The 11,586-nt window shown below is 38.5% G+C and overlaps 1 protein-coding gene across 1 annotated transcript in view; it reads left to right on the top strand.

Moving 5' to 3' along the window:
* KDM7A (lysine (K)-specific demethylase 7A) overlaps positions 1-11,244 on the top strand; it is a 69,758-nt gene extending 58,514 nt beyond the window's left edge. Inside the window, exons 13-20 of the mRNA XM_011941565.1 lie at positions 705-829; positions 1,707-1,861; positions 3,129-3,226; positions 3,715-3,863; positions 3,996-4,204; positions 6,618-6,700; positions 8,987-9,260; positions 9,864-11,244. Of these exons, the coding sequence (XP_011796955.1) occupies positions 705-829; positions 1,707-1,861; positions 3,129-3,226; positions 3,715-3,863; positions 3,996-4,204; positions 6,618-6,700; positions 8,987-9,260; positions 9,864-9,958 (1,188 nt within the window). The 3' untranslated portion in view covers positions 9,959-11,244. The remainder of the gene's footprint in view (positions 1-704; positions 830-1,706; positions 1,862-3,128; positions 3,227-3,714; positions 3,864-3,995; positions 4,205-6,617; positions 6,701-8,986; positions 9,261-9,863) is intronic.
* Positions 11,245-11,586: the final 342 nt, after the last annotated feature.

Raw genomic sequence — 11,586 nt, 5'->3', positions numbered from 1 at the left:
AAAAAAAAAAAAAAAGACTCCGTCTCAAAAAACAAAACAAAACAAAACAAAACCCATATATATAAAACTTTCTTAAATATTTTAAATTGTATGTAATTATATTGTTGTAAGATTATGTTGTTCTAAACTGTAATCATCAGAGAAGATTAAGCTTATTATGAAAGGTTCTATTTATTATTAAGGGGAAAATCACTATGAAAAGGAAGTCTTTTTTTATACATTAAAAACCAGCTACTACCTTTATGTCGCATGGTGACCCTTGTTCGTAGTGGTAGCAGTGTGGTGATCTGTAAGTTGCTGACTCGGTATTAGATGAAGGATGAGTGAATGGAAAGGCCCAGTAGCTAGCACTTTAGCAGGAAGAAGCAAGGGGAAGAGAGCTAAAATACTCTGAGGCAGCGCTTCTCCAGTTTTTCAGCTTTCTTTAAGAATGACATTTCTTTGAATTCACTTTATGCGTATTTTATGTTTTACTTTCTAGAATGCATTTCATGGTTAATGGCCCTCCAGAAAGATGAGCCATACTCTTGCTTTGGCTTTAGGAACTCTGGAGTGCCATACTGCTGCATATCCCCAAGCCCAGGTGGCTGCCTGTATCTTTGAGATGCAGAACCATGGGGGAGGTGGTGGTATACTGTATTCCTTCAGTCAAGCAGGGCTACCTGAGGGTGGATGGTAAGTAAGTTCTGCTTTTATACCTTCAGGACATCTTGAGCTCTAAACTGAATGGAAAATTCAACAAACATCTCCAACCATCTTCCACGGTACCTGAATGGAGAGCGAAAGATAATGATCTACGATTACTGCTGACAAATGGAAGAATAATTAAGTATGTAAAGTAAATCAGAGTATCAAATAGATTAATCTTCATTGGGTTTCCTTTGTTCATTTAACCCAGTGGTCCTCAACCCTTTTGGCACCAGGGACCGGTTTTGTGGAAGACAATTTTTTCTCAGCCAGGGAATGGTTTTGGGATTAAACTGTTCCACCTCAGATCATCAGGCATTAAATTCTCATAAGGAGTGTGTAACCCTTGGACATGTGTAGTTCACAATATGGTTCACACTCCTGTGACAATCTAATGCTGCCACTGATCTGACAGGAGACAGAACTCAGGTGGTAATGCTCAGTGGCCCACTAACTAACCTCCTGCTGTGCGGCCCAGTTCCTGACAGGCCACAGACTGGTACCAGTCTATGGCCCAGGGGTTGGGGATCCCTGTTTAATCTGTAGTGAGCTCAGTGGCTCACACCCGTAATCCCAAATTGATTTGGGAGTCTGAGGTGGGAAGATCTCTGCGGCTAGGAGTTTGAAACTAGCCTGGGCAACTTAGCGAGACTCCATCTCTACAAAAAACTAAAACTAAATTAGCTGGGTGTGGTGGCCGTGCCTGTAGTCCTGGCTACTTGAGAAACTGAGGTGAGAGGATCGCTTGAGCCCAGGAGTACAAAGTTACAGTGAGCTATGATTGTGCCACTACACTGCAGCCAGGGCAACAGAGCAAGACCCTGTCTCAAAAAACAAAAACAAACAAACAAAAAACAAACCTCAGATCCCTAGTACATACTATTGCACAGTTGATTGAAATATGGGGATAGTGTCTCCATTCTCTACTCTTTGTAAATTAAGGGAGGGGGAATAAATACTGTTTGGCTACAGAGTCTTGCACTATATTCTAACTTGATTATTTTTCCTTCTTGATACAGAGATGAAAGACAGCCCTTTGCAGATCAGAGTCTTTATACAGCAGATAGTGAAAATGAAGAGGATAAAAGAAGGACAAAAAAGGCAAAAATGAAGATAGAAGAGCGTTCAAGAATAGAGGGAGTAGAAAATGAAGAATCTCAAAAACCACTGAACAGTATGTTTTAATAGTTAAGATATTTTCATTACTAATATAATATGTAAAGTAACTTGCTAATTTTGAAGTTCTTAAGTTTATAATAGCAGAAAAGTTTTGTGTCCCTAAAACTGTCTTGAAAAATCTGAAGTATGTCTGAGTAGTCCACCCATCAGAGAAGTGCTGAACGTGAATGCCCAGTGAGGTGTAGTGACCAGGCATGGTGTTCTCAGTGAGGGGGATGTATGTGGGTTAGAGATGCACTCCTCTAGTCAGTTTTTAAAGAGTCACTTGAAAGCTCATGCATGTTATAGGCCTCTACTCCCTAAAATAAAAGTTTCAAGTTTAATTTAATTTTATGTATAAGTTCAGGTACCATGTATATGGTTTTCAGAATTAGGAAGTATATATGATTAGCTAATCTGAAGCTGTTAGTAATCCATGTATTGTGGTTTTAATTGATTACTTGTTGACAAGAAGGTCTTTACTGGGTTATTAATTGGTTATCATCAGTATGGCAAAATAGTAACACTCCTTCTCCTTAAGGTCTTTCTTCTTTGAATTAAGCTTTAATTTCTCAACATATTTCAGGATCTCTGTATTCCCTTCTATTTTAAAAATATTTTGGTACTTGACAAATGTTTTGGTACTCTATTCCAAATATTTTGGTACTTGACAAATAAATGTTTCAGATAACTAACATTTAATCCATGTTGAACACCCCAGTTCCTGCTAATTTGAGTAAAATTGTCACTGCTGTAGTTGGTGACTCTGCCTTTGCCCACATGCCAGGTGCTAATCAACAGGAATCCATCGAGCTACTGCTCTATGTCAGTGCCTCATGAAAGAGAAAGCCCAGTTTATAAGCATGTTGAATTCACTATCTACGTGAATGCTTTTTATGTTTGGGAAAGTTATCTTTTTGTTTTCTAATGATACAACTAATGCAAAAGGAGAAGTGTGAAGTGCATCTAGTAGCTAATTTTAGTTTCAACATTTTTCTTCTGGAAAGAAATATAAAACAGTCAATCTATCCAAATAAGGAATATATAATTATGGAAATACCACACTTAATATTTGAGAATATACTTCAGTCTGTATCTTGGCCAATTATGGAGAAAGACCTTAAGGGGAGAAAGAAATAAAGAAAATAAAAGTGAAAAAGGAAGGTAGAGCAAGAGATTGAGAGACATCACAAGCTGGGTGGACTTTAGATATCACTTTGTCACCTTGTTCATCATAGTCAAATGACTTTCTCTTTTTCTCTCAAATTTTCATTCTTTTTCAGGGTTTTTTACACGTGTGAAATCAGAACTCAGGAGTAGATCATCAGGATATTCTGATATTTCTGAGTCAGAAGACTCCGGACCCGAGTGCACTGCACTGGTACGCCTGAGACCCCGTGGCTTGTACGTTATTTGATGGAAAGATGAGCATCACGTAACTTCTCCTGGAAGGAAGGCAAATGACAGCTTTTCTCAAAGCTTGTCTCTGACTTATGTAGCCCAGGGTCTTCTGTGGTGGTCAGTGTACACACATGCCATCATGTGACCATTCACATTTGAGACAGAGCTTTTGTCTGATTTTGGAAAGGGTAGAGGGAGAGGTTCCTTTGCTTATACTATTCTTGTTTCATATTTCTCATGGATTATATTTTATTTTACCTTAAAGAAAGCCTATACTGTGTATTTTTTTAAGGTAGTATGTTCAGCTAGTTAATAGAGATTATCATTTTTTTCCATGTGAAATACAGAAATAATTCCATGATAATTAAGATTCTGACTTTCCCTAGATGTATAAAATCTTTTTGGACTAATTTATACAGACTTGGTCAATTTCTTATGTAGCTTTGTTTCGTGTAATTATTATCTCAGAAAAATAACTTTACCACTGAAGAGTCTGAAAGTTCAGGTGATGAAAAGAAACAAGAAATAACATCCAACTTTAAGGAGGAATCTAATGTGATGAGGAACTTCCTTCGAAAGAGCCAGAAGCCATCTAGAAGTGAAATTCCAATTAAAAGGTAGGCTTGCTGATAGTAGTAAGTCTTATTATATTGTAAGATAAATACTATGAAAATCTTTTTTAGTTTTACATTTTACCAAAAATGTCATCAGAAAAAATAGACTCCGTTTTTGTGTCATCTCCTCTTTAGGGAATGTCCTACCTCGACGAGCACAGAGGAAGAAGCTATTCAGGGCATGCTGTCTATGGCAGGGTTGCACTATTCCACTTGTTTACAAAGGCAAATACAAAGCACAGGCTGCAGTGGTGAAAGAAACTCTCTCCAGGATCCCAGCAGCTGCCATAGCAGTAACCCTGAGGTTAGGCAGTTGTATCGCTATCATAAACCAGTGGAATGTGGTAAGAAACATAAAATATCCGTCTCTAAAAAGTAACATATGGTGCCCAACTTAATGGCTCAATAATCCTCATTTAGGTTAGAGATTATGAATAAGCATCTTTAGTTGGAAATGTGTTAAGAAGGTTGACCAAAAAAAAGCACAATGCTGACATATCATGTAAGATGGAAGCAGAAGACCTCAAAATGTAAATTACCTGGGATTGACAATTGTCTTCACTAGCATCATTCTTCCATTGTTACTGCAAGCTAGTTAGTATTATTTCCCTTTTACAGACAGGTTGATCAGAGTGGAAGGAGTGTTTTGGTGCCTTAAATGGTCAACTAAGCTTGAACAATCAGCCCTTTTTCCTTTTATGAGAGGAAAAACAAGTTTTGAACTGTTTCTTTCTGATTGAGGCTATTCTTTCTCCTACTTGAAAAGAAAGTACTAGGAAAAGAGAATGGACTCAGTGGCAGTGTTAGGCATGCCACATAGTGTTTTCTTCTTTGTGCCTTTAGAGAAAATGTTTGTATCCCAAAAAGCCTGAGGACAACTGGGGAGAAGATAGTACTATAGTAAAATTGAATGCCTGTGTAATAATTGTGTTTGATCCTACATAATTATCAATTATCAATTATGTACCTGAGGAGCCTGACATCCATTTCACTGAAATAATTTTTATTTATTTATTTTTTTGAGACTGTCTCACTCTGTTGCCCAGGCTGGAATGCAGTGGCACAAATATGGCTCACTGTAACCTCAACCTCCAGGGCTCAAGCAATCTTCCTGTCTCAGCCTCCCAAGTAGCTGGAACTACAGATATATGTCACCACACCTGGCTAATTTTTTGATATTTTGTAGAGACGAGGTCTCAACTATGTTGCCCAGACTGGTCTCCAACTCCTGAGCTCAGGTGATCCTGCTGCCTCTGCTTTCCAAAGTGCTGAGATTACAGGTGTGAGCCACCATGCCTGGTTATTTCACTTAATTCTTAAAACAATACTTGTAGGTAAAATTACTCCCATTTTACTGGTAAAGGAAATAAGACTTAATAAAACTAATTTAACTTGACTTGTACGTACTTTGCATAGCTATTATTCAGTGGTATTGGAATTTGAAGCCAGGACCATCTGATCTCAAAGTCTTTGCTTATTGTATAAGACGAAATTGAAGTTTGGAGAGGATAAATAAGTTGCCTAAAGTTGCGTTGGTAATGGAATAACTCAATTTCAAATCTGGGTTTGTCTGTTTTTCTGCTGCACCATTTTGTGTTCCTTTAGTCCTTTGAACACTTGCATGGAAATACTGCAAAATTCAGGCAAATACCTGCCTTTATTCTACGTGGAAAAATGTACCATTTTTAGAGAGAACTATTGCATTGGTTTTACATATACAATAGGTGGCCATAGAATTTGATTCTATATCGCTGGGCGCAGTGGTTCGTGCCTGTAATCCCAGCACTCTGGGAGTCCGAGACAGGCGGATCACCTGAGGTTGGAAGTTCAAGACCAGCCTGACCAACATGGAGAAACCCCATCTCTACTAAACATACAAGAATTAGCTGGGCGTGGTGGCACATGCCTGTAATCCTAGCTACTTGGGAGGCTGAGGCAGGAGAATTGCTTGAACCTGGGAGGTGGAGGTTGCAGTGAGCCGAGATCGCACCATTGCACTCCAGCCTGGGCAACAAGAGCGAAACTCTGTCTCAAAAAAAAAATTTGATTGTAGATCTTCCAGCATGTAGCCCAAAACCCATTATATAAAGACGGTCTTTGAGGCTTGTCTGAGTGTGGTGGTGTTTATAACTAATTGATCACGAACAATTACAGATTTATTTGTTCCTTCTCCATCTCACTGCTTCACTTGTCTAGCGAATGAATGAATAAATGAAGACAGTCTTTGAGAGAATCAAAAGAATTAACATAATAGGTTATGAGCTGGTGACTTTTTGTTTTTGAGAGGGAAAGACAAATAGTGAAGGTAAAGGTATGCAAATAAGTATCTCAAGAGTTAATGTGTTTTTAAATAAAATGTCAACATAAATTTGCTTTTTTTTTTTCACCCCCAAGATGGAATCTCACTCTATTGCCTAGGCTGGAATGCAGTGGCATGATTTCAGCTCACTGCAACCTCTACCTCCTGAGTTCAAGTGATTCTTGTGCCTCAGCCTCCCAAGTAGCTGAGATTACAGTCATCTGCCACCAAACCCAACTAAATTTTGTATTTTTAGTAGAGACGGGATTTCACCATGTTGGCCAGGCTGGTCTTGAACTCCTGACCTCAAGTGATTCACCTGCCTCGGCCTCCCAAAGTATTGGGATTACAGGCATGAGCCACCGCACCCAGCCTGCTTTTATTTTTAAGCATTAGGTTTATTTTGTCATTTCATATCAAGTTTGTGCAAAGTTAATTAAACTAAAACTTCTTTTTAGGATACCATGTCAAGACTGAAGATCCAGACTTGAGGACTTCCTCCTGGATTAAACAGTTTGATACTTCCAGATTTAATCCTCAGGTATAGTCAAAGTTTGAAATGTTAAAAGGAGATTTTAAATGGTCATTAACGTAGTTTTTGCTTTCTTTTTTAAAACTGGAACAACCAGTTATCAACTGCTAGATCTAGGCAGCCAAAAAATTACAGTTAAATGCACATTTGAACAATTGTCCATTTTGAGAGATGCCAAAATGATGACTAACATAAGGCTCATGGATAGAATGCCATCTGGAAAAGAATAATTTATTCAAGGGAGCAGTTAAACCGCTGGCTGCCAACTTTGCCCTGTAGGTTATATCCGGTTAGATTGAAATATTCAAGGAAAAGAAGAATATCATATCTTTTTAATCTCTGATCTGTTTCTTGAACAGTTTTGGATACCAAATTTCTTTGCGCATTTGATGAAAGTTACAGATTATCTTTCTGGCAAAAACATTCATGATAAACACAACTTTTGCTTACATTACTCACCATTTGTGCTACTACCACCCCCTCTTGCCCCACACCATTCATTGATTCCAGATGAAGAACCGTTGCTATAAGAGAAAAACCGGGGGGGGGGGAGGGATTGCATTGGGAGTTGTACCTGATGTAAATGACGAGTTGATGGGTGCTAACGAGTTGATGGGTACAGCACACCAACATGGCACAAGTATACATACGTAACAAACCTGCACGTTATGCACATGTACCCTAGAACTTAAAGTATAATAATAATTAAAAAAAAAAAAAACCTGGATGTTTTAGGGTCCCAGAATATTAATGCTTATGCCAAACAAAATGAGCCCAAAGTAGCAGTTTTGAAAAAACTAAAACTTTACCAGCAGCACCAAACAAGGAAAGTGATACAACCTTTTGCTGCAAACGTTGGAAAACGGCAGCTAAAGAAAGAATCGAAGTTCTCATGTGGCATTGTGGGGCCCCAAACCTCTCTACCCTAAGCACACGTAAGAAAGAAAGTAAATCAGCAAAGGCAGAAATATTGCCTCTAGTTCTCCTTTAAGTGAAGAAACATTTGTGGGTGAGAAGGAAAGGAGGGAAGAGGAGACAGGGGAACTTGAGTCGACTGTTTAAGAAGTGAAGGGGAAATCTCTTGTGAATAAAGCTTTCACATAGCACTGAAAGACATCAGCAGAAGTGAAAAGGGCCTCCTGGGTTTTGCCATCTTCCAGAGCCCTGGGTTGACTGGAGGAATGGACTAAAATCCCTGCAGGAGGAGATATCTGTGTATATAGACAGAAAAGACTCTGCCCCTAAATATGGAACATCATTAATCTCTGAGTAGTGGAATTATGGGTGGTTTTTATTAATTTTTTTAATTTGGCTTATCTATATTTTTAAAATATTTAAGCAATTACTTTTATAAGAAGAAGAGGCAAGTTTTGTTTTTGTTTTTTTTAAAGGGATGCTTTGTGAGTATACGTTCTTTGACTAGAAGTATACATTCCAGAGTCAAAGGTCATAAGAAATCTCATTATACTCTTCAGAATATGATTTTATAGTGCCTCACTGTAGCTGGTCATAAAGTTTATCACTTATTAGCACTGTAGGATTCATTACATAATGTAAGCTATTATTTAAATCTGGCTGTTGTTTTTATAATTGTTTTTGAAAATAAATGAAAACATAGAGGATGGATGATTAGCATAATGAAAACTGGTTTCATGAAACATTCACACTGTAGTGTACTCTGTTCACATCTAGTCTGTTCCTTTCTCTTTTTAATGCTAATTATGACCCTCTCAGTTAATTTCAAGACTCACCAGTCAGTAGCGTTTTTTTGCCCCGTGGAAGTTTACTCACTAGTCTTAAGAGACTGAAAGAGTGGTTGTAGTAAAAGGAAAACACCAAGCTTGGGACTCTGGATCTAAGGATTTCCTAGCAAAAAAATACAGTGGAGATGAACCTGACAAAAGATAGATTCTAGAAAAGAACATGGCACATGAGAGGTCCAAGGGAGCTGTGATGTGTCAAGGAAGTGGGAGAACCATTTCCCCAGCTCAGGGTCCCTGTGTGGCATGTGCTCACTGAGCGGAGTAGGAAGTAGGGCGTGCTGCCTGTTTACATTGTTTTCTCTTACTCTCTCTTTCGCCTTCTTAACTTACGATGCAACTTCAAGACCCACGTCCTTCAGAGCTACCGAGACGACATGATGCGGGAGTGGTCATTCTGTGGCTAATAGATGTTAAGAAAATCAGAATTCAGTAGTTTGTTTCTTCTGTTACTTGACTTTGACAATGCATAGAGAGCTTAAATACCTCATTTAAACACTAAACATTCAGCCTCATTTCCTTCCTCCTCCTTCAGGATCTAAGTAGAAGCCAGAAATGCATCAAAAAGGAAGGTTCATCAGAAATTAGTCAGAGGGTACAAAGTAGGAATTATGTGGACAGCAGCGGCTCAAGCCTTCAGAATGGAAAGTGTATGCAGAATTCAAACCTGACTTCGGGAACATGCCAGCTAAGTAATGGCAGTCTAAGCCCAGAAAGGCCAGTTGGTGAAACTTCCTTCTCCTTGCCCCTTCACCCTACCAAGAGACCGGCATCAAATCCACCACCTATCAGCAACCAAGCAACAAAAGGTAACTTTCACACATGTATAGAGGAAGTATATTTCTGACTGTATGTGATGGTCATCGTGGCAGTTGACGTGTAGTCTCTACACTCAAGTTGTTCAACATCTCGTGCATTGTGATGGCAGTATACACAGGCTACTATAGGAACAAAGAAAAAGGATCCCCAAATCAGCTCTGAGGAGCAAAAGACAGATCCTAAAATCAGATGCTCAGGGATTAACCAGGCTGAATTGGGGAAAGTGACAAAATAGACAGCTTTGAAGGCAGAGGATCAAGCCTGAGGCAGGGCATAAAGGGGAGAAGCAGGATATGGGGTATCTGTGAAGTGGTAGTCTGTTTTGTTGCCTAAGCATAGTGTAATGCAGGATAGGGAAGAACCCAGGCTGAAGAGCAGGTAGACCAGACTGTGGGAAGGCCTTGGGAGTCTCGTGAGGGCCTAGTGTGATGAGGTGGAAGGGTTTTAAACAGCGGAAGTCTAGAAGTACGACTTTGTCCATGCAGAACACCTAAGGGCTTACTTCCCATAAAGAAAGCTCCCCCCATAGTCTTCCAGGTACTCTCTTAAGTGTGCTTTTCATTGTTATTTACACTTCTTTTGGTGTTTTATAGGTAAACGTCCAAAAAAAGGAATGGCAACAGCCAAGCAACGTCTTGGGAAGATCCTTAAGTTGAACAGAAATGGCCATGCACGTTTCTTTGTGTGACAGAGCTGCTGTTGCAGCCATTCTTCCCTTTGGAGACCAGTCTAGTGGTGCAGGAGCCTGGAGCTTCCCCTGTCCCCTTGCCTGGAGCAGTTTGTGTGTATAGTAAGAACACTGCCCGAAGAACAGAATGAACCTGATGCTGCATTTTCACTGTGCCACACCCACTCAGCAATAACCATTTTGGACCTGGTGGGGGAGAGGAGGAAGGAGGGTAGAACCTTAAAAAGAGACCTCGAACTGGAAAGGGTCTCTTGTCAGGGCTTGAATTTTATTTTGTTGTTGGTAGTGTCTTGATGTATTTTCAGTGGTAGGGTAAAGAATTATCAATAATTTATTTAACAGATTTTTTTTAAAAGTTAACAGCTTTTAAATTCTTTTTTTAAAGCTATTTATTTGGAAGATTTCTGGAGAAATATCTCACTAATTTAGATGTAAGAATGTGAAGGTTTTTAAATTATTTTTGATAGTGTGTGTGTTACATGTGGGGAAGAGCCACGGTAACAGTAACTAGTCTGGACTCTTAAATTTGATATTCAGGTTAAAGTCTTAAACAGGGATTTGATGCATTAATTATTTTAAATTAAGATGTATATGAAAATCATTTTATTTTATATATTTCATGTGTTTTTTATAAGCTATTAGCTTCGCTTTTGCTAACATCCAAGGTGCATACTGTTATCCAGGTTGATTACCTTATATCCCACCTTCCCTCTGCACTCCCTATCATTTTGTGATGACCCAGTGAGACTCTTCTCTTTGCAGGGAAATACTTTCTTAGCCAATGTGTAAAAACTCCATAAAAGATCCCTCATTTCTCATTTTGTTTGACATTGTGATTTTCTTCTCAATATTAAAAAAATAGGCTTTTGCATTTTCATTTCTGCTGATGATATCTGGGTCCCAAAGAGAACAGCTTTAATATCTTTTTCCTACTTGTGGGAAAAGTATTATAAGTTTGGTTAAATTGTCATGTTTATAGTTTTTCCAAATACATTTGTAACTACAACAGGCCTTCTTCGTACTGCTGGTGTTGGACAACAGGACTGACACCTGCTGCGGAGGTTATATCTTATGATGCTTTTATTCTCCATACCTGATTTGTTGGAAAATGTTATTTGACTTAGGATATTCAAATCTGCATAATAAGCCGTAATATAATAGGATTAATACTACATTAAGTTGTATAGAAGCAAGCATGTTGGAATAGCTCTTTTGTGTGTATTTACTTTTTTTATTTCTTAATTTTCAAAGAATTACTTAAGATACGGATTTGGAGTAAAATAGGTGCTTTTGGCAGTTTCTTCCATCTATCCTAACCTGACCAGTGCATATTGAGGTTAAGTATCTGGTTAAACTTAAGGTAATCATTTATTTCCTTTATGTATGATTTTTACTAAATGCCAGTTTTCAGTTGCTTTTAGTAGCTTCTATTTTCCCTTTTTTCCCTCCATGGCATAAAAATAAGGGATTTCTGGGGGTGAGGCAGAAATGTTCCCAAGTCTGACAATAGAGCATTTTACAAATTCCTACAAAGAAAATATAGACAAATAGATATTTATTTTTATGGAGAAGAAGTACGGCCGTATTGTGGATTTGTCTTTTTTTACTCAGCAAGATAGCAGGACTTA

The sequence above is a fragment of the Colobus angolensis genome, unplaced genomic scaffold, assembly GCF_000951035.1.
Source record: "Colobus angolensis palliatus isolate OR3802 unplaced genomic scaffold, Cang.pa_1.0 Scaffold2, whole genome shotgun sequence".
Classification (NCBI taxonomy): domain Eukaryota; kingdom Metazoa; phylum Chordata; class Mammalia; order Primates; family Cercopithecidae; genus Colobus; species Colobus angolensis.
Note: the sequence above shows the minus strand (reverse complement) of the source record. Positions and strands in the feature narration are given on the sequence as shown.